We start from the raw sequence: 21208 nt of genomic DNA on the forward strand, positions 1-21208 counted from the left end.
ATGCGTCTGGCGTTTTATACACAAGTTTCAAGGCTGATGACTCACGGCAGAGCATTACATATAGCGACGTTGAGTGTTCAAGGTCCAATCCAAGTGGAATATCAGGGTCTCGAATGCAAGCCACTGGACCCAAACTTCCTATAGCTTGCTAGTGACCATCGCGAAGGATGATACTCGGTCCAAGGGAGATCGTCACCGTTTGAAAGTACCGCCACTCATGGTCTCAGGCATGTCTGTATCGTTTCAATACAGAACAATGGTGAGGGGCGGTAGCTAGCCGACGAGAAAGTAGCCCTTAGGGACATGGTCACCGGTTAACCTTTAGGACATGCGTCTTGTCACTGCAGCGATCAGGATCAAAAAATTACATTGCAGAAATCTGGACCAACGTAGACTCCCATCTATGTTCCTCAAGTGAGACGACAATCTCGCCACTGGTTGGTTCAGCCCGTGGAAGGTCACTTGGGCGAGCTGTGCAAAAGTACTCGGCCAGGTCCTGGTGCGGGCGCTTACATAGGACAACTTGAAGATACACTGAGGCTTTCCGATGCATTAGTCTTTTCAATACTTTAGTTCTAATGTGGAAGGAGGGTTTCCGTCAGAGGGGGCCATCGAGTAGATTGCTTCCACGGAGTCGGGGTAACGTTGAGTCTAGACCATGCAAAAAGCAAACGAGGTTTTCAGCTGAAATGCAGGCTCTAGAGCCGAGACAACTACCACCAATCGCGTGGAGTGCTCCTGTGAAAGTACTACAATTCCATCTAGTTGGGTGACCCCTCACGAAACTACACAAATGTCTTTGACAAGTATGTTGCAATCGGGGATGAGGTCGCCTGACAATTCTGAGTCTCTCACCATCGACAAATATGCTTTGCATGTGTTTCAAGCCACATTGAAGCCTAAAGAAAAAAGTCAAGAAAAAAGTACTGAACATTGGTCCGGTCTGCATACCTCACTCTTGGCATAATATTCGCTGGCAAACCATACGCGACGATAGGGTTGTCGGTGAGCCGGTGAGGGAGCTTACACCGATAAGCGAACACGTGACAAACCTCGGTGGACCCACGTGATTTACAGCCGTGAACGCAGCAACAACAGCAGCATCACCATGCTGCTCCCCCACGAAAACGCCTCGGCCGCCGTCTCAGAAATCCATGCTAAACTTGAGCTGATGAACGGAAATGGACGACCAAAGGCGGGGCAACTTTCATGGCGGCCGCCCGCGGCCTGACCTGCGGAGCTCCGAGCAGCTCACACAGAATGGACTCGATCTCGATGCTGAAGATGGAGGGCAGTGGACGGGCGACTACTACGACCGCCGAGCGACGAGAGCCCTCGGTCCTAACGGTAGGTAATTCACTTCATCTTTTGATCGATGTAGCTTGGGGTTGCATGCGTCTGACAGGGGTGGTCTTTCTATGGAGGGTGGTCGTCACTACCAGCGTTCGATGAGGATTGTAAGCTCTTCATTGCATCTTACCGCGCAAGCCTCGTCTGGCTTTCATTGCTCCATGGGGTTTGCACTGTTTGCACAAAACCGTTGTTGAACGGCGAAAAGGCAGTCTTTTTATGTTTCTCGCAGTCGAGCAGACGCCCAATTCGGGAGATTAGACCAGGGGGCCGCATGACATTGGCACCCGCCTGGTCCATGTTCTGGCCCCGGCCATCGACTTCAGACGGTTTACAAGTAGCAATCCAATCTTGGATCTTGACCGTTTCACTCCTAGTTTATTATCACCACATTACTGACTCATTTCCCCCTTAGGTGGCTCGCATCCAGACGCAGAGGATTCTGATGACGGCGAGGCATTCCCCCCGCAACGCGTTGACTGGGAGGCCATGAGAGCTGGCGCCAACATGGAAGAGTACCTACGAAGCCAGCCCATTCCGGATTATTCTGACGAGGAGGGTATCAGCATGCCACTCGATGACCTGGGCGAGATTTCCGGCACCGACACTAGCGTTGAGGACGGAGAGAACGGCGAACAAGTCGGGGACCACCAAGATGAGCCTGAATTCGACCCTCTCGCCGTCGGTCTGAAGGAGATTTCAAATCTGGGGAAATTCACCGTCAGCAGCCACAAGCAGGGGAACGGCGTCGAGCAGCTTCGCAACGACAGCTTGAAGACCTACTGGCAGTGCGTCCACCTGATCAAACAAGCCAAAAAAAGCTCGCCAATGCTAATACTAAGATAGATCCGATGGTCCTCAGCCGCACAAGCTGACAGTCTACTTCATCAAGCGAGTCGGCATCAGGGATATCCGTTTCTACGTAGACTACAATGAAGACGAATCCTACACACCTACCAAGATGATCTTCAAGTCCGGTACTAGTGAGAACAATCTCATTCAATTTGCGACGATGGAACTCTCGACACCCTCTGGGTGGCAAATCGTTCCGGTCGATGGCGCTGGCGGCGGCCCCGACGGCAACACGCTGGTTTCCTACGTGTTCCAAATGCAGATACTTGAGAATCATCAGAACGGCAAGGATACGCACCTCCGTTCTATCAAGATCTACGCGGCGGACACCGATGTCCCTAGTATGGACACGGATATCTCGAATCGGGTAAGTCAACCTTTTCATATTATGTGGCAAGCGCGTGACTGACAAAAGATAATAAAGCGAGCTGTGAGTGAGGAATTAGACGAGGGACCCGCGGACCCGTGGGATCTCTCCGTACTCGAGGCTGGCCTGTCCGTTCCGGATTTCATGAAGGAACCTGAGATCCGATGAGGCGCAGCTGGAATCTACTTTTTAGCCCACATGCTGGACGATCTTCGATGTTGACACTCGACAAAGACTCAGCCTTGACCGGCCAGGCCGAGTACGTTCCCCTATGGGCGAGGGCATTAGGGTGTCACTGGCTGCATATGACACTGTAACTCTTCTTTTTGCTGTAATGATACCCCGAAATCGGATGAGGAGAAGGCTTTCAAAGAGCTAGGAGTTTGATGGCACGTTACGGCCAGCAAAAGGGGCGTTCCGGCAGACTTTCCAGTATCCACACGGCCAGAAAACGATGGCATACTGTATCAACAACCCTACTAAGGTACCACCGCATAATTAGCAATAGCTTCACACCATCCCGTGTCTTCTTGGCTCCCTAGTATGCGCCTTACTAGCGCGAGCGGCTGGGGTCTGGCCTTCAGTTGATTGTCACGTTCCATCGTGACACCTGCTGAGCCGAACGAATTGTGTCCGATTCTGTGAGGAGGCTTTCGAACCAGAATATCACACGTGACGGCATTGTCGATATTTGGCAAGTTATCTACGACTTGGCAGCTAACAATGCCGCAGCAAACCGCGGGCTGATATTCAAGCCTGAATTCAAGGGCATTGCCCGTTACAGAGACAGACGCAATGGAACGGAATTGCGCACATCGATCTCAATATCTGCCACCGATCGCTGAAGAGGGTCGCACACTGTCGTTCACGCGGCTCCTGTTCCTGTACTCAGGCTCGGGAGAATATCCTTGGGAAGCGCATCTACAAATTGTCGACATTGAGAATGTGCCTCCTTACGAGGCTTTGTCTTACACGTGGGGGGAACCGACGGAACAGCCGAAGGATTGCATCTGGATGCAAGGCTTTCCCTTACCCATGAAGCCAAACTTGGAAGCCGCTCTGCGCTCTCTGCGCTCTCTGCGCTTGCCGACTCAGGTCCGCAGGCTGTGGGTGGATGCGCTCTGTATAGACCAGTCCGACCTGGACAAGCGTGCTCGGCAGGTACAGCACATGACGCTGGCGTACAAAGACGCTGCTCGCGTCAATGGCTGGCTCGGCCTTAAGACTGCCGGAGCCCAAGAAACATTCCAGGCCGCGGAACGGCTCGCGAGGATCAAAGTACACACTCATACCGCGGCTACTGGACCGAACGGTGGGCAACTCGAACCCCGTCGCCGTTCAGGATCTAAGAAGCAGCATGGTCGACGACCTGCCCGAGACATGCATGGTTCACCTGGTTGAGATCTTTGAACGTCAATATTTCAGCCGTTGCTGGTGCGTGCAAGAAGCGGTGGCATCGTCGTGGGCAATTGCCAAGATTGAGGACCTGGAAGTGCCCTTTTTCGACTTGACCACCTGTTTGATTGTGCTCGCGGGATGGAAAAGTGAAAATGTCTTCGACCGGCCCTACAAGTTGTGGAAATCTCACGCAGAGCTCGATAGGAAGGCTCAAGAACTGGCGGCGGCGTTTCTCGTTCAGATGGCGGAGTTTGGCCCCTCCTCCCGACGGCGATGGAATTCGGAGCCCCTAATCGAGAGGACAAGCTACAGACTCTTGGGGCCGGAGTGTAGACGTATTTGAATAATCGACGCGTGTTTCCGACCGGTGACAGACATGTGGGCGTCGGGCCCAAAATAATACAGCCTGGGGACGATCCTTTCGTTCTTTTCGGGGGCCGGATGCCTTTCATCGCACGGCAGAGGGATGGCTATTGACTGCTGATTGGAAGCTGCTACATGGTTGACGAAGAGCTGATGTGGGGAAAGGTCACGGAGAAAGTGAGGTTCACCGTGGTGGCCCTCCGCGGGTGACTTTGGGCTCCATTAAGTGTCGGTTGCGATATGCTTATGAGTCTTTAAATCTTCCCACCTCAACGGCCACTTATATCAGCCTGCTCATCGCTGTCCCCAACATTAACCAATCAAGCACATTTCTTTCCTGCACACTGAGAAATTTGTTCTCGGATGACTTCCCGAGTGCAAGCCTCCACATCTCACTTTGACGATCATCACCAGAAGTTCAAGTCAAGCATGCCGTCGACGGAGCACTCGAAAATGAAGATTCTCCTCATCGGCAAAGGGGGCCGTGAACATGCCCTTGCCTGGAAGCTCACTCGATCGCAGTCAGTTGAACATGTCTATGTCCTGCCGGGCAACGCAGGCACCGAAGCACTGGCGAAAGCCTCAAACTGCCGCGAGGTAGCCGTTGATAACTTTGACGGCCTCGTAGGGCTGTCAAAAAGTCTTGGAATTGATATTGTCATCATTGGCCCAGACGATGCCGTTGTCGGGGGCATGGGCGATCACTTTAGAAACAGTGAGTTACTTGATCTACCTTATTCAACTGAGTAAATATGGTCTAACGCAAATGCAGATGGAATTCGCTGCTTTTCCCCAAGTCAAAGGGCGGCCATCATCGAAGGCTCCAAGGACTACGCAAAAGACTTCATGTGTAGATGGAAAATTCCGACCGCTCTGTACGAAACTTTTGACAAGGTCGACTGTGACAAGGCCAAGGCGTATGTACGGAATCTTGGTCGCAGAGTGGTCATCAAGGTGGATGGTCTCGCGGCAGGAAAGGGCGTCATTCTCCCAGAGACGGTCCAAGAGGCAGAGAAAGCCCTCGAAGACGTAATGCTCAAGGACAAATTCGGTGACGCTGGCGACAAGGTGATTATCGAGGAATACCTCGAGGGTTACGAGATTAGCATCCTCACCTTCACTGATGGGAAATCGATTCTCTCTCTTCCGCCTGGCCAAGACCACAAGCGGATTCACGATGGCGATAGGGGGCTGAATACCGGCGGCATGGGTGTTTATGCCCCCGTTTCTTCCGTGACTGACGAGCAGATGGCCGATATCGAAGAGACCATCATCCTGCCGACTATCCTTGGTCTTGAACTTGAGAGTAAGTTTAAACAGAATGGTGGTAGCAGGTGAAGCTAAGCAGAAGACACAGGGAGACCGTTCAACGGCATGCTCTTCACAGGAATAATGATGACACCCTCGGGTCCAAAGGTGCTCGAGTACAACGCGCGTTTCGGAGATCCAGAGACGCAGAGCATGGTTCTTCTACTTTCAGACGAGACCTTGCTCGAGATCATTCTCGCCTGTGTAGAGGAAAGGCTTGCCGACGTCAAGCTGGATACGTCCGCGGAGTTTGCGTGCAACATCACCGTCGCGGCAGAGGGCTACCCAGAGTCGTACAGGAAGGGAGATTTTATCCGATTGGGACCTACTAACGAACGTGAGTCGAAGCAGAGTTTGGTTTGGTAGCTATAGAACATATCGCTAATGCTGTATCTTTTGTAGGTGTTCATATATTCCACGCTGGAACCGAACGGATCAATGGTGAGCTAGTGACAGCTGGCGGCCGCGTCTTCTCCGTTGCCGCAACGGGCAAGACTCTGGAGGATGCAGTGTCTGCTGCTTATGAGGGGATTGAAAGTATATATTTCGAAGGCATGTTCTATCGCAAGGATATTGCCGCGCGGTGAGTCAGACCGAACCGTCCCTGTCCTCCTGCTCCGCTCTTGCTATGGGAACGTTTGGCTGACACGACCAAGCTCGCTGAAGCTCGCTCCGGGAAGGGCCGAAGATGGGCTCAATTAGGCCGAAGGGTAGCCAAGATCGGAGCTTTCACCGTTGCTGTCAAGGTCCCTTTTGTGATTGGACGAACAGTTGGGACGGCTCCTGGGCAGCAGATGCAGAGGCGGAAAGCCAAATCGACATCGCCTGGCTCAAGCGTCGGGACATTTTGGGAGGTGGGGTGGTCTGGAAGGGTCGAAACTTCATGCTCCAGACTCAGCTGACATGGCAACTCATGGGGGTTCTCTCGAGGCTTTTGCTGTGAACCTGGAAGCTTTCAAGGGTGAAACATTGCAGCCACGGATGCATCGGGGGACCGTGATGGCGGGATGCAGGCGACCGATGGACCGAATCTAGACCTTTGTCGTCTGGGGTCATGCGACAGCTAGCCTTTCTTTATATAATTTTCAAGAAGTCCCAGAGCTCAAATGCGGCGGTTGTTGGTCATGGCCGATGTAAGCTTGCGTACCTTATGCTGTGCTTTAGCTATCCCCATCACCAGCAACGATGAACGTTTTTGTCGTTCCAGCGTCTCCCAGGACTGGGCAGGCCACGATTCGATTTCTCCTTGATCATTCCTCGCAGCCATCTGTAACAGGGGTCTATAGAGATTTGGGAAGGGCCCCGGCTAAATTCAAGGATCATCCTCGATTCAAGGCCATCAAGGGTGACCTTGCTGATGTTGGCAGTCTCAAATTCGCAGGCGCCGATGCCGTCGTAACCATCACGCCTCCACAGCCTTTCGAAGCCAAGCCGATAACGAGAGCACGGGAGATGGCTGCCAACGTCAAGTTTGCCATTAGCAGGGCGGGGTGTTCGGTAAAACGTCTGGTGTATGTGTCTAGTATAGGCGCTCACTTGGAGCATGGGACGGTAAGTTGAGAAGAGAGATTCTTCGCGGCAGGCAGGCAGGCAGGCGGCTGAAGGATGCAATGCAATTCTTGGTAGGGCGCGATAAGAACGAATTACGAGGCAGAACAAGCCCTCATCGGTGCGGCTCCCGAGGTCATCTTTATCCGATGCGCCTACTTCATGGAGAATTGGGTGGCGGCCCTCGAGACCGTGAAGAATGACCCGCCATATTTTTATTCTGTGCTGTGTCCTGAGGATTACGCAATTCCCATGGTGAGTCTTACCGACTTTTATCTGGTATTTTGCATACGCCAAGAACTTATTCTGAAATACGGGATAAAGGTGTCGGTCAAGGACGTTGGCCGAACCTGCGCAAGGGAAGCACTAGCAGCCGGCTCGCCGATGCGACATAATCCCTACATCTTTGATTTGCACGGGCCAAAGTCCTACGCAACACAAGATGTGCACAATGCGTTCGAAGACATGATATGGAAGAAGGTCGAGGTCAGGTTGGTGGGAGACAAGCAGCTGGAGGAATTCTTCGCACGACTTTTTCAGCCACCAATGGCTGGGCTGTTCGTGGAGACGACGAGGAGTTTCTTGCCCGGAGGAATCGTAGCTGGTGATATGCGGGAGGGACACTTGCTTCAGAGGGGGAGAGAAACACTATGCGAAGTTATTCGACAAATACTTAGACACTGAAGATCTGCAGAATAGTGGTGGATGAAAGTGGTGAGGGCGACGTCGACGAGAATGAGAGGAGACAGAGAGAGGAAAGAAAGAAATCACCAAGAGGGTCAACGCAACAGGTGCACGGACCGGATAAAGAGAATATAAGCATTCATCCGAATCAGTTGAGACAACAAATAAGACCCGCCTTGCTAGCTCAATCGGTAGAGCGTGAGACTCTTAATCTCAAGGTTGCGGGTTCGACCCCCGCGTGAGGCTCAAATCCTCACCGCGATTGGCTAAGCCACTCTTCGGGTCCTCTAACTTTTGCTCTTTGCCCTACTACAACACAGGTGAATGCACGTGAAACAATTTGGCAAGCAAGAAAATAAACTCCCTTTTTACACCCAATGCTCTCTACTCGCTGTCGAGCAAGTCGGTGTACATATCCAACCACCTGTCTCTCTGACTGTGCGGATTGCTGTGGTGATTTATTCATCTCCCACAATTTGCTACGATGACAGTCAAGCCGGAGCCGAAGCCGACAGAGTGCACGCCTAGCCGAAGGCATATTGACAAACCGGCATAAAAAACACCCTTGTCTAGGGGTTGCTCTATGTGAGCCTACACACATACTAGTGGTCAACTTAGCGAACCGGTTTTGCATGGCTCACAGTCAGGATGGGCATACGCTTACAATATTTTTGATGTCTCGGCCCTAACGGAAGGGTTTCTCGGAGTGAAGGGATCTCATACCCTGCTTTCGTCATCTTCGGCTCTACCCACCTGCGATGCTCGGAGGGGCCTGCCCCAGCAACCTTTGCGTGATCAGTCTCAGAGGTGTCTCCCAGCCAATTGTCGAGGCCCTATGTTGCTTCATCGGCTTGACTCGACAAGAGAGACTTACTTACACACCATAGGCAGAGGAGACAGGAAGAACGTGAGAAAACGCACCAGGGCAGGGACGCCATACACCAAACTACATGGGCCCCTACCTATCAGCCAGACACCTATAACGAAGGTGACGGCGCGCGAGGTTCCTTTTGGTCACATCAGGTGCGAGGAAGAGAGACAACATTGAATGGATCCACTAAGTGAAGCTTTTGCATGTCAACCCTGCCTCGTAAGCCGACACATATCTGACGAAATACGACATGGAGCCTCGGCTTGACTTTGCCAACATAGAACGGCTTGAAAGCACTTGGCTAACTCTAACATCGGCTCAGTGCCCACCCAAATTTCGATGTTCCTGGGTTCACAAACTGTTTTTGGAGCTAAAGCGACCTGTCCAGGCCGATTATCCTTACTCCAGTGACCTGACATGGCGAGGACGGAAAGTCAAGACACTGACTCCAAGATAGTCTCCCAGATCCTGATGGCATCTAATGGAGAGAAAGGACAAGTTTCCTCATCGCCAACGAGCGACGACGAGACAGCACAAGCCGATGAGGAAGAGCTAGACATGGACCATGGAATTGTCGCATGGCTTCAAGTCCTTGGAAGCTGGATTTTGTTTGCCAACACGTGGTAAGTTTTCCACATTCCCATTGACCGTGACGGCGTCGAACGTGGTTCGGACGCCAGGTCACAGCAAAGGCAAATAAGCGCGCTGACATTCGATGAAGGGGACTGTCAAACTCGTTTGGAGTTTTCCAAGCCTACTACTCAAACAACCTCCTCCCAGACTTCAACCCTTCGACCATTGCCTGGATCGGCTCCATCCAGATCTTTCTGATGATGCTCACCGGCGTCTGTGCAGGCTGGCTTCTCGACGCGGGGTATCTTCGTTTCATCCTTATCTGCGGCACTGCCATGACATCTCTCGGTCTGTTCATGCTGAGCTTGTGCACGAGATATTGGCAGATTCTTCTTGCGCAGGCACTCTGCGTCGGCACGGGCAGTGGGTTGCTTGGGTTGACGTGCGTGGCTGTGATACCTCTCTACTTTCGCAGGAGGCGGATGGTCGCGACTGGTATTGCTGCTACGGGAAGTAGTTTAGGTGAGTTGTGAACAACCTCTGGCCGTCACGATACGCGAGAGCATGGATACTGATGGAATACAAAGCGGGGATCGTGTATCCCATAATGGAGAGACGCCTCATCGCCTCTATTGGCTTTCCTTGGGCTGTTCGAGTGTTCGCATTCATCGTCATGGGAAGTCTCCTGGTGTGTATCGCCATCATGCGTCTTCGACCCAATCTCAAGAGACGTGGTGCGCTCTTCCGCCTGAAGCACTTCAGCGATGTTCCCTATGTTTCGTTCTGTATCGGTTAGTTGTCCTCCTCACAGAGGCTTCGATTGTTTCACAGTATCCACTAACAGACCTCCAGGCTTCGCTCTGATGATCGGCTCCGTCTACGTCCCCTTCTTCTACATGGACGCGTACGCCATGCGCCTAGGCGTAGACCAAGACACCTCCTTTTATATCCTCAGCGCCATGAACGCCGCGAGCCTTCTCGGTCGTCTAGCCCCCAACTGGCTCGCCGACAAGTACGGAGGTATGACCATAATGATCCCTTGCTGCCTCTGTTCCGCTGCCGTACTCTTCCTCTTCCGCTTTGCGAACGATTTGCCGGGACTGGTTGCGATATCAATCGTGTATGGCTTTGTCTCGGGCGGCATGGTATCGTTGCCGCCGGCTACCATTGCAAACTTGACGGATGAAATATCAGAATACGGGACGAGGGTGGGCATGGGATATACCATCGCGAGTTTTGGTGCGTTGATTGGAAACCCCATTGCGGGTGCTGCGCAGCGCCCGCAAGGGAACGGGACGGCAGATGTGCAGAGGGAGTTCCAGGGGACTTGGATCTTTGCCGGTGGATTTATGCTCGCGGCTTTCACTTCGATGGTAATGGCAAAGTACATGAGAGTTGGGTCGATCATTCATGGCAAATGCTAACACCCAAGGTGCTCGCCAAAATCTGTTCGGAGTAGGATGCCTACAGATCTTGGTCCAGTGCCACTTAAACAATAAAGTTTAGCAAGACAGAGAGTAGAGGATAACCTCGGCAATCATTGTTCTAGCCGGGATAATGACAGAAATTGGAAAGCCACCCTAATCCGGGTCCTCGTTCGGCATCATCGCGAACCTGCCGCTTCCAGTCTCAACCCCAGTCAATAAATACCCTGATCATTTTCAAGCGGCCGGTCGCTTCGTACTCTATAATCTTCTCCTCAAATTTCAGGATGCCGGTAAAACTCTGATTCTGGCCCAATGCCTTCGCTCTGACCTGGAAGCCCCAGCCGATGAGCAAAAGCTTGCCGTCGCCGCAACGTATCACCATTCCAGCCCCTGTTCCTGGCTTACCGAACACGAAGTACCGTCCTATCGTCATCTCAAAGCCTCTCCAGACCCGACGGATGACGGGGCTCGGGTGCTTTCCGGAGCCATCGGCTGGAAGTTCGTCGAAGCATGAAATCACCGATCTGTTCGGGTGTCGTTGTGCTTCAAGAACAATGAGCGAAGCAGCTTTCAGCAGACCATAATGTTTGGGAAAGGGACTATCCTCCGGCTTGATGGTTTCCAAACCAAATGGAGCAACCCCCACGGCGCCGTAGGTGCCATAAGCAATCCAGATACGGCGCACGCCATAGTCATTGCGTCTTTGCTCCGGGATGGAATAGAGGCTGGCCCCGTTGCCTGTACTTGGCAAATGAGCTGGCGTAGTCATCGAGATGAGACATCTGGTCCGATAAAGTCCAGCCTCGGCGCGAAGCGCGTCCAATGGTCCACTACGTTGCTCACGGGACCTCCAGAAGGATAGTCTCTGGGCATGCTACCGCCGCCTACCACGACGGGAAATTCCTTGTCCGATTTTCACCGACGCAGTTCATTCACACGTTGGTGTAAAACGGGATAGTATGCGCTTTTATCCCGGCCTTGGCGGCTTGATTCAAGTAGAGTAGAGGGCGTGGTTGTATGCCATGAATAACTCATCTGTCCGGGGGTTGCTCCCAAATACAGATTCCCAATCGCCGGGCCCATCGAGCTGTGAGTTTTGGTGATTACATTGCGTCGAGTTCTGTTCCCGCATATCATGGTGTAGCTGATTCTACTCTGTGGACAGGAAGTGCACGAGGTCCATTTGGACGGTTCATGTAAGGCCATGTTTGCCAGCTCTGAACCATCGTGGGAATCTCCCAGTACACCGCACTCATTTTTCACTTGTACCATCAGAACAGTAGAGTGCGGCTCGTCTATCTCTTTCAGGTTCTCCGTCAGTCGATTAAATACCTTGGCCTCTGCTTTGCGGCTTCTGGTGCTGAAGATTGACAAGACGTCGGCCGTCTCGAGATGACCTTCGGCCTTGCGAAGTCTTACGCGCGGAAGCTTCTTGATATCTGTCGTCAGCAAAGCCGGCGTATATGTAGACAAACCTACAGTCAAAAGTGTCAATGCCTGTAAATGTAACTCGATGATAGTCACAGGAGGTGACGAGTTTTGAACTTCACCGGCCCCCGTGAAGAAACGCTCGACCTCCACCAAAAGTGGCTTCAACATATCCGTTGGGATGAGGTGATGGATGTTGACACTAGTGTCACCCATCTCCGCGGCGACTTGAGGGGTCGCGTCAAGGAATGTCATCGTATCGGGTTGTTGGTCCAATGCTCTACAATGGAGATGAGTGACATAAAAGCCGACAGAGAAATTGGACGAGGAGGAAGAAGTTCAAGACAGGGAATTGACCGTCTTCACAGTTACTATGAAGAATTTGGGGCATTGGGAGTCCATGAGGAGAGGATGATGGATCGGTAGTCTCGAACACTCGTCGAACTTTGTGAAAGATGATTGGCTCGTATCCCGATCGTTGGTTAGTAGCTTTCCGGATCTGCAAAACATGCGAGGCATGAGGGGATATGCCGGCACGCCGGATAGCAAAGCGTCGATTGACGAGTAAAGATTCGCGCCACGCCCGTCTCGCTTCCCCTCAGTGGCGTCAGCTCATGCATAGCAGTATGCTAGCATCCTCCGAATGTTGGTTTGCGGGGTTTCCGGGTCCGCCCAGTGAAAGACGCCAATTTCCGAGAAAGTAAATAGAGGCATCTTTCTACCTCCATCAATGACATTCGACGTGGAGCTCCGGAATGGCATCCATATACGCCCGCACGTTATCTGAATTGACACCAAAGCATGTCGTTAGTGTCGGGAGAGCAAACTAAAATATCTTCGTCGTAGTCTCGCAGTAGGCGAGCCCTGCGATGCTTGTCCGGCCAGGAGCCTGCCATGTTCTCTGGCGCGCATATGCCCATCGCCACTGTAACTGCTCCCGAAACCCGAACAAACACGTCCGACAACACCTGTAGCTAGTTCCGAGCCTACTTCTTCAACAACCAAAGGCTTAGGTTTACCGTCTCACACGGCTGTACCTTTCGTTAACTATTACCTAGACAAGCTACTAATCGACCGCATAGTTTGTTCCAGGCAGCAAAGCTTCGGTAGGAGGTTCAAGATGGCTCTATGAGCAGGATTCTCCTGTTGGATATCTGTAGCATCGGGTCACGGTTTGCTCTCGATGATGGAAGTCGTGCCATTGAGAATGATCTGATGGAGGAACCTAAGCGGCTCTTGTTGGCAAATTTGGACAACGTAAGCGCCGAAAATGTTCAGGCGGACATCCTCATCGCGGACCTCTGCGAGGCTCATCTCAACGCTTCTTTAGAAACTTCATTCCTCCGTAAGTGATCAAAAGTGGACATATGCGTCTGCATTGGCATGTATGACTTGCTCTATTAGGCTGATTTGCTCGCAACGGACGAGGCACCGGCTTCAGTCTCTGGAACATCATGCAGCTTGGCACCTTCACTGTAGGGACACAGCTGGTCGATCTCGAAATTCACAGAAGAATATGGCAAACACTACTCATGACCGACCGTTGGTCGTTTTCAAGCCTTGTTCTGCTACCACTGATCCAAGATTCAGAGCTTGCTGTTAATCTGCCCATGGATGAAGCCATTTTCGAGTCACTAGGTCCGGAAGCAACACAAGTAAAAGGCCCATGACGACTGGGGATTTGGGCTTACAATATTTCCCTGGTGTAAATATTTGGTTCAATCTAGCAGCTGGACCGTCGCAACGTCAATGGCAGCATGTCTGCAGAGAATATTGCGAGCGGCGTCATCTGTCTCTCTCCTCTCTCTCTCCTCTCTTTCTCGGCGTCTGAAAAATCGGGAACCGTCACTGCCTGACAATATCATGGAGAGATGAAACGCTGGACTGGATTATCAAGAGAGGGACAGACAGGAAGCACGACTTCTATACAGTATTCATGTTGCAGTATGCGGCCCTCGAAGAGACCTCGTCACGAACTGGCCAGAGAATTCATGTGATCCGAGATGGCACGGTAATGAAATAGTACACTAGGACGAAGTTACCGTACCATAACCGTTGTACTTGCCTCACTGAATGGGAGAATGTATGGAATACTGATCTAGCGACATTCAGGGCTTTCGGGGGTCATCCAGCAAGTCGGGCGGTATGTAGATGGCCAAGGTCTCGTTGCTTTGTGGCGGATAGACCTTTATAGGCGTCAGGGAAAAGGCCAATCAAGTTTCTCATTTATGATCGATGTTTTCTGCCTTCTTCAGTGCCGTCTGTTACTCAAAAGAAGCGCCAACAGCGCACCGGACCCAGCTCCTTGTTAGACCAGATAAGATTAACCTCATCACACAGGCTGGGGAACGCACCAACCAGCTCATGCGCGCTCATCCCGCATCTTCAGACGATTGATGATTTCAGTCGCCTCGATGCCGGGAAAGCAACCACACGAGTGTTTCCGAGGCCGTAAACCATGCTACGACTGGTGAGAATCTGTATTCGATCGATTCAACCCATTTTTTTTTATCCCGAATCACCCCACGAACCTGTTCACCGGGGGTCGTTTCCTCGTGGATTCGGGTAAGCAGGCACTCATGCCCCGAATTACTGGTTTGGTCACTGACTATCATAGATGCAACATCTCAATCGAGGCAGGTCCGCTTCTGATCATGGAACTCGCTTATACTCAGTGCCGAGGCAGACTCACAGTAATGTATAACAGTATCTGGTACGTCGGAAGTATCTGCCAAGGGACTGGCAATCTGCCTCATGTGGGAATGACGGTGCTCTCTGGTGTCCTGAACCAATAGGTCAATCCCATCAGGCTCTTGTCGCTGGCTTGGAAGTTCTACTTTGTCTACATTGTCATCTTGGTCGTTGAGGTGGTTTACATCTGGTTCCTGTTTGTGGAAATCAAAGGACTTATCGTCGAGGAAACCGGCGTCCTGTTCAACGGTCAGGATGTCAAAATTTCCAAGGAGGCGGGTATGCACGGCGATGCTACGTTTGAGGAGGGGGCGGTCGGTAAGGCTGTGGAAAAAGTCCAGGCGGTGTCCACATAAGAAACGAGCCAGCGAAGATGTGTGGGCTTTGCAGGGTTGAAGTGACTGTACGGATCGGTTCCGGAGACGAAAGTGGGCTGCCGTTAGTTAGACACTGGGCAGCGGAGGCATGCCGTGTCGCCGGTGGCTTGAGGCCGGTTTGTCAAGCACGGAGAAATTGAATTGAATCAACTGGGAACTTCCCTGAAAATGGCATATGTGGAAAGCTGCCGTGCTGTCAGCTGATGTGGTGACTGATGAAGTGCGTCCATGCTTCTGGCCGTTGTAAACGTCTCGCCACCAAAGAATGCAACGATATTCTTAAGCATATAAAACTCGAGAAACAAACCACATGGAGACGACTGAGGGATCGTGCATCGTGCCCGACCCAGCTGCCGGTCCAGCACTCTCAAGGTCGCACGGGAGCTAGAAAGCAGCAAACTGGAAGACGTGCTAGAAATCATGCCGATAACCATGCCATGCTAGTAGCTAGGGCGGCGCGGAAGCCCCTAGGATTCGAAACATGCGACACACCCAAAGCCCAACACACACCATCAAGCCCGCAGCGTTGCTAAAGATGGATGTGGGGATTGGGGATTGCTTGGCCACGTTTTGACGAAGCTTGAGGCTGATCTGAGCGGCAGAAAGTGGTGTGCCGAGCAGGCGGGCATCCTGGCTTGGCGTTGCCTCCTTGTAGTACCCGTACGGATATTCATACGTCGGCACTCATCATCATCATCTCGTCAACACGGACAGGTTTTATTACAAGGAGAGTCCTCGGTGGCTTGCGGACGAACAGCACCACCAAGACACGGTCTTGGGGATTCTGTTCTCTGCACTTGGCCGATTTCCCCAGCCTTGCTTCTTCTCTCTTATCGACCCTGCTGTTCCTGTTTGTTGTTGTTCCCACCAGAGACAGACGAACTACGATACATCGATCCCTTCATGTTGGCTTGGCTTGGCCAGCAGACGCCCTCACTGACCATTGCTGATTGTTGGCGCCCGAACGCTCGACGGGTGCTCACAGACCGGAACCCCACCGCGTGCTCCCGCGGGACACTCGACAACCGAGGTACTTTGTTGGTCACCCGACGACAGCACCACCTTTGTGTACCCCTCAGGTCGAGGCCCGGCGTCTTCTATTCTCCCAGGGGGCGCACCCGCCTGCGGCCCTGCGCAAGCACCGGACAACCCAACTTGCCAACCCCCCCAGTGCCGCAGTGCTTAAGTGCCCCCCTTGCGATCGCCGCGTGGTGGTCGCCCATTCCAGCCCGTTCGTTGCAGCTCGCTCTAAAAAGGTGAGACTGCGTTGCAGTCTTGCGCGGAGCCTATTCACTCCTGTCGTCTTTTCTCTCTCTTTTTCTGCCTGGCACGCCTGGGTAAACTTTGCGCCTGGCTGCTGCATCCCAACTCGAACGGAACCCCAGATTCAAGGATTCAACGAGACCAGAAAGCAACCCTGCATCAGACCAGGTCGAATCAGGACCGTTGGTCGCAAGCGTCACGAGGGACACCGACACGACGAAGAAGAAAAGATACAAACCAACGGCGGGCAGGCTACCTACCACATCACAAATCAATCCTCACTTCTCACCACCACCACTACCGCCTCCTCCTCCTCATCCTCCTCCACTTGTCCCGTTTCCTCTCTCTCCCTTCTCTCTTCCTTTCCATCTTTTCCCCCTCCCTCACAGTTTGAACCAAAACAATGTCCTACCGGTTTACGGCCACCGAGGCTACTATCGCAGACGTTGGCTAAGACCACTGAACCAACCTCTCACTTATTCGCTCACTCACCGTCGCCCCCGCGCTCATTCAACCACACGTCCGACGCTTACTCCAACTTAACGCTCTTGTCACCTCGCCCAATTCCTCGGCATCGCCCCCAACATTCGCCCAGGATTCCCGGCGCGGCTTGCAGACCCGTTTCACATCGGCCTCTCTGTAGCACCCCGGGTTCCAAGCAGTTTCAACCCTTCTTGACGAGGAGATCCCCGGTCGCCAGCTGACCCGCCAGACCTCTCTCGCCGTCAAACGAGCACGCACATATCCCGTCGACAGTGCATCAGACGACCACCGGCTCCTCGCTCGACCATCTCTCATCCGGGGCTCACTATGGATGATGTTGTCCGCTCATTCGGGAGGGGTATCTCCCGCGCTGCCCGCGGCGTCCGCAAAAAGGTCCAAGGTTCCCAAGATGATCAGCAACCATCTCAGTCATTCGCGGCTTCATCGGCTTCATCGGCCCCATCCTTAACCGCTTCGTCCACCAGCGCCGAGGAGACTCCCGTACCCGCTCCCGCACCGACCATTCAACCCGATCTTGAAGCTCAACTCCCGGCTCACACGGCCTCTCAATCTAACTACACGGCCGTGCCGCTTGCATCACCACTGCCGCCGCCCTTCACCCCGACTGTAAATTCGCCGGATTCTGGGCCGGCCTCACCGCCACCCGCTCACACGGCTCATGAACCTCACACTCTCCCGACCTTGACCATGGGCCCATCAGCCCAGCCCCCCACCCAGGACAACGCGACCCTCCAGGGTCTCACCGGTCACTCACCCGAGTCCTCATCCACCTCGAATGCCCAGACCTTGACTAACAATATCACCACTCAAACCCTCACTGTCCCCGGACCGCAGTCTCAACCCGCACCACCATTGGCGGCCCCGCTGAACATAGTCCACTCACCCAGCGCACCTTTGGCTTCGCCATCCTTTACTCCGTCAGCCATATCTTTCGCGCCTCAGGTCCACCCCAACTCACCAGCCCCCCAACCTCTCAACCTCTCAGCTGCAGCCTCATCCGCTCAGTATCTGCCCTCACCCCTCGAGTCACCACTTCCCCTCGAGCTCGAGCAGCAACTATCCTGTAAAGATGGCGCTTCAATACGACCTACCAGCGCCCGAAGCGCCAGGCCCCGCACATCCCGCTCACGTCGGGACTCGGTCATTGAAAAGGTCGCCTCACTCGACCCTCGGATCTCACGCCGACGTTCCCGTATCCTGGGCCCCAAGACGGGCAACAGCCTCATGGACCTCCCGCCCGAGCTACATCTCATGATCATCGACTACCTCGAGTTCGGCGAGCTCGAAAACCTGCGCCGCACGTGCCGGTTCTACCGCAATTTTCTCACAAAGGAGACCATTCGCGACCTCTTTGGCGAGCAGTTCCGCCTCGCCTTGCTGGCACATTGCTACATCTGCCTAAAGTACGATCCCACGCGCGGTAGCTTGCTCTGGGCGGACTACAGCCACCCGCGCTACCCTCTCGCCAGCAAGTGCGTCGATTGCGCGTACCAAGAGAACGAGCTGGTCGTGGGCAAGAAAGTCGCGCTAGGCAACTATGCCAGTGTATGGATCTGTCGCTGGTGCGGGTATCCAGTCGCCAGTGCCTCGGCGCCTAACCAGCCCGAGTTTCATAAGGGCTGCTATAATCACTACAATAATGTTTTGCTGGTGTACTTCGTCTTGGGCTGGATTCAGCTGAGTCTTGGCATCGTCGCTGGTGCGCTTTGCTGGAGGTATTTTCGAGATGAGATTCTCGTCTTGGTACCGTCTATTGTGAGTATATGGAATCACTGCACCCTTTTCACAAACTGGATTTCTAATGCGGTTAGGTCGCTTTCGTCCTCCTGTGGTGGTGCTTGGCCCTACTTGTTGTCAGAGGCGAACATAAGCGCACATACCACTTTTCCTTGATACTTGAGACGGCAATATTCGGTCTGTGGTGTGTCCCAATCTACGTTCTGATCAAGGATGTCGAGGATGGCGTCGCCGGACTCTTTGACAGACGGGTCACAGTAACACTGGTCTTTATCGTGCTTAACATGTAAGTTGGGATCACTCTCGCCTCATGTCCATGGAAAACTAAACAGTGCATAGGTTCTTCCGCCTCCTCAATATCTTGGGCAACATTGTGCTCACATTCGAATGGCGACACTTTGCGCGCAAGAAACCCCGACTGAAGCCCGCCGCCCGGTTCGTCAACATGATTCTCGCCGGGCTCGTGTACTGGACGTACCCCCAAGCGGTGGAACAGGAATACCCGCCGCAATACCACTTCATCAACACAGGCCGACGACGGGTCAAGAGAATTCTCGCGGAAAGAAATGCGCAGCGGCAGCGGCAGCAGCAACAGCAGATCATGACGATGATGTATTAAACGAAATGCCAAGCGATAAACAATCACGATGACGAACACACTGGAGTTTGATAATGAAAGGCGTTTACGAAAGCGAAGACTGCGAGATTGGTTTTGATGACAAGCGTAATTGATGCAACTGGCATGGAATTGGGATCTAATGGTCGCTTGGCAGATTGCGAATACCATGGCGTGCAGAATGTATGATTGCAGGCGATACAGGCTCAGAAGCCTGCTGGGTTTCACAGTATGGCATGGCGCTGGTAATGGGCATGGCGCTGGTAATGGCCATGACGAGCAGTTTTGATGCTCAGTCGGAGCTGGAAGACATTCAAAATGTTGAGTCGTCGAGAGCAGAGACTTGATAGTAGACCTACTTAGGTACCTCATGCAGTACTATGGACGAACCCATCTCTGCCACACGGCTGCCGACTTAGGGCAGATGAGATTTCTCAGTGTGTGCCGTCAGATTCCAGTCTCTCAACGATGAAGTTACGTGTAAACGAACAAGAACGAACAATAGGCGGCAACCCCAGACATGCATGCTCAAGGTACTGAACAAACTGCTCTGGATCCCGCGAGAGAGTGGCTGTGTGGATCCGGGTGAGACCCGAGCTCCATGGGTGCCAGATCTTCCTGGCGTTTTATGGGGCCGGTCATCCGATCGAGTCCAGGCCCCGCTGACCTTGACCAGTCACGCGTGAAACAGTTGGCGGGAATGGAGCACCAGCCACGTCACGTGGGTTTCAACGCCACAGGCTGTCACAAGCCTCGTGCGGGACGCTTTCTCGGTCTGCGTTTTGCGTCGACATCAAAGGCCATCATCAGCAACGATCATGTCAAAATGACAACACTCACCTCCACGGCCCAAGACAGGCTGCATCAGGGCTCAATCTGATCTGAAGGCCACTTCTCATTATTCTCTGAGCCTTGCTTGACCATCCTGCTGCAGTGCAGCGAGCTTGGCCGAAGCCTGCTGCTGGTATCCGTCGCAGAGCCTCACTTCGAGGTAGGCTCAAGGTATGTGCTTCTTTGCCGCCACGGCGTCTCCTGGGTTCCAGGTGATCTCCTCGAGTTGAGCAGGTCCTTTTCTTTACTCTTGACTCTTTTCTGGCGTTGTGATGATTCCAACATGGCGAGTGCCATGTACTTACGTCCTGGGCAGCTGCCTCTCCTGCCTCGTTCACCAGACTCACTCACAGCCCGCTCGGGCCAAGGTTCGTGGGCTCCTTCGATGCGGCTCGGGTTTACTCCGGCACCCGCGCAACATTCCGGCAATAACATTCTGTCAACAATTTCTGGGCACTGGACGCTAGCGCCATAACACAGCCATCCACAACAGAGCTCCAACCGACGAATAGGAACAGCGGACAGCGAACCAGCAAAACTCTGAGCAAGGAGGCAGCACAGAGGCGCAGGTGGTCATAGGAAGCAGAAGCAGACACAGGCCGCGCCGTGGACTTGCTCAGAAACGAAAAGCACCGCAGAGGCAAGCAAGCACCAGCACCAGCACCAGCAAGCACCAGCACCAGCACCAGCAAGCACCAGCACCCGGCACACCCATCGACGGTCCCCCCCCCCCCACCCTATCAAGTCCGACCACCACCCCCACCACCACACCCCACCCCCCGCCACGTCCCCTCCCCCCACCACCCCCGCCCGCCCCCCCTCCCCCCCCCCGCCACACCCACACTCGTCCCCCCCATCGTCCCCTCTCCCCCCCCCCTCCCTCTCACCTCCCACACCACACCGACCGCGATTTTCTTGCACGCACCGAAGCTCCCTCGCTCCCATTCGCCCCCCCTGTCCTCTTCTCCTGCCGTCACCGACGAACAACAACAATCACTTTCAGCCTTCGAACTAAATTTC

The 21208-nt window shown here is 53.4% G+C and overlaps 7 protein-coding genes across 7 annotated transcripts; 5 read left to right on the forward strand and 2 right to left on the reverse strand.

The window, feature by feature from the left end:
- Positions 1-1181: 1181 nt before the first annotated feature.
- Positions 1182-2737, forward strand: CORC01_04620 (anaphase-promoting complex subunit 10; the record flags this gene model as incomplete). Its single annotated transcript, XM_022616267.1, has 4 exons — positions 1182-1347; positions 1766-2138; positions 2197-2569; positions 2627-2737. 4 exons carry the CDS (start codon positions 1182-1184, stop codon positions 2735-2737), a joined length of 1023 nt encoding a protein of 340 aa, XP_022477118.1.
- Positions 2738-3773: 1036 nt separating this feature from the next.
- On the forward strand, positions 3774-6340 carry CORC01_04621 (phosphoribosylamine-glycine ligase; the record flags this gene model as incomplete). Its single annotated transcript, XM_022616268.1, has 6 exons — positions 3774-4296; positions 4707-5045; positions 5103-5636; positions 5688-5975; positions 6041-6221; positions 6295-6340. 6 exons carry the CDS (start codon positions 3774-3776, stop codon positions 6338-6340), a joined length of 1911 nt encoding a protein of 636 aa, XP_022477119.1.
- Positions 6341-6823: 483 nt separating this feature from the next.
- Positions 6824-10806, forward strand: CORC01_04622 (major facilitator superfamily transporter; the record flags this gene model as incomplete). Its single annotated transcript, XM_022616269.1, has 8 exons — positions 6824-7189; positions 7265-7441; positions 7511-7790; positions 9199-9364; positions 9463-9836; positions 9902-10105; positions 10167-10687; positions 10774-10806. 8 exons carry the CDS (start codon positions 6824-6826, stop codon positions 10804-10806), a joined length of 2121 nt encoding a protein of 706 aa, XP_022477120.1.
- Positions 10807-10943: 137 nt separating this feature from the next.
- On the reverse strand, positions 10944-12424 carry CORC01_04623 (uncharacterized protein; the record flags this gene model as incomplete). The annotated part of the gene is made up of 2 exons (XM_022616270.1): positions 10944-11479; positions 11965-12424. 2 exons carry the CDS (start codon positions 12422-12424, stop codon positions 10944-10946), a joined length of 996 nt encoding a protein of 331 aa, XP_022477121.1.
- An 873-nt stretch (positions 12425-13297) lies between these two features.
- CORC01_04624 (uncharacterized protein) lies at positions 13298-15216 on the forward strand (the record flags this gene model as incomplete). Its single annotated transcript, XM_022616271.1, has 4 exons — positions 13298-13514; positions 14787-14809; positions 14877-14882; positions 14965-15216. 4 exons carry the CDS (start codon positions 13298-13300, stop codon positions 15214-15216), a joined length of 498 nt encoding a protein of 165 aa, XP_022477122.1.
- Positions 15217-17310: 2094 nt separating this feature from the next.
- On the forward strand, positions 17311-19360 carry CORC01_04625 (F-box domain-containing protein; the record flags this gene model as incomplete). The annotated part of the gene is made up of 3 exons (XM_022616272.1): positions 17311-18759; positions 18816-19027; positions 19081-19360. The coding sequence occupies 3 exons, from the start codon at positions 17311-17313 to the stop codon at positions 19358-19360; spliced, it is 1941 nt and encodes a 646-aa protein (XP_022477123.1).
- A 978-nt stretch (positions 19361-20338) lies between these two features.
- CORC01_04626 (uncharacterized protein) lies at positions 20339-20755 on the reverse strand (the record flags this gene model as incomplete). The annotated part of the gene is made up of 1 exon (XM_022616273.1): positions 20339-20755. A coding segment is annotated over one exon (417 nt), but the record flags the coding sequence as incomplete, so codon positions are not given.
- Between the last annotated feature and the right edge of the window lie 453 nt (positions 20756-21208).

Source organism: Colletotrichum orchidophilum, assembly GCF_001831195.1.
Source record: "Colletotrichum orchidophilum strain IMI 309357 chromosome Unknown Scaffold_31.1, whole genome shotgun sequence".
NCBI lineage: Eukaryota > Fungi > Ascomycota > Sordariomycetes > Glomerellales > Glomerellaceae > Colletotrichum > Colletotrichum orchidophilum.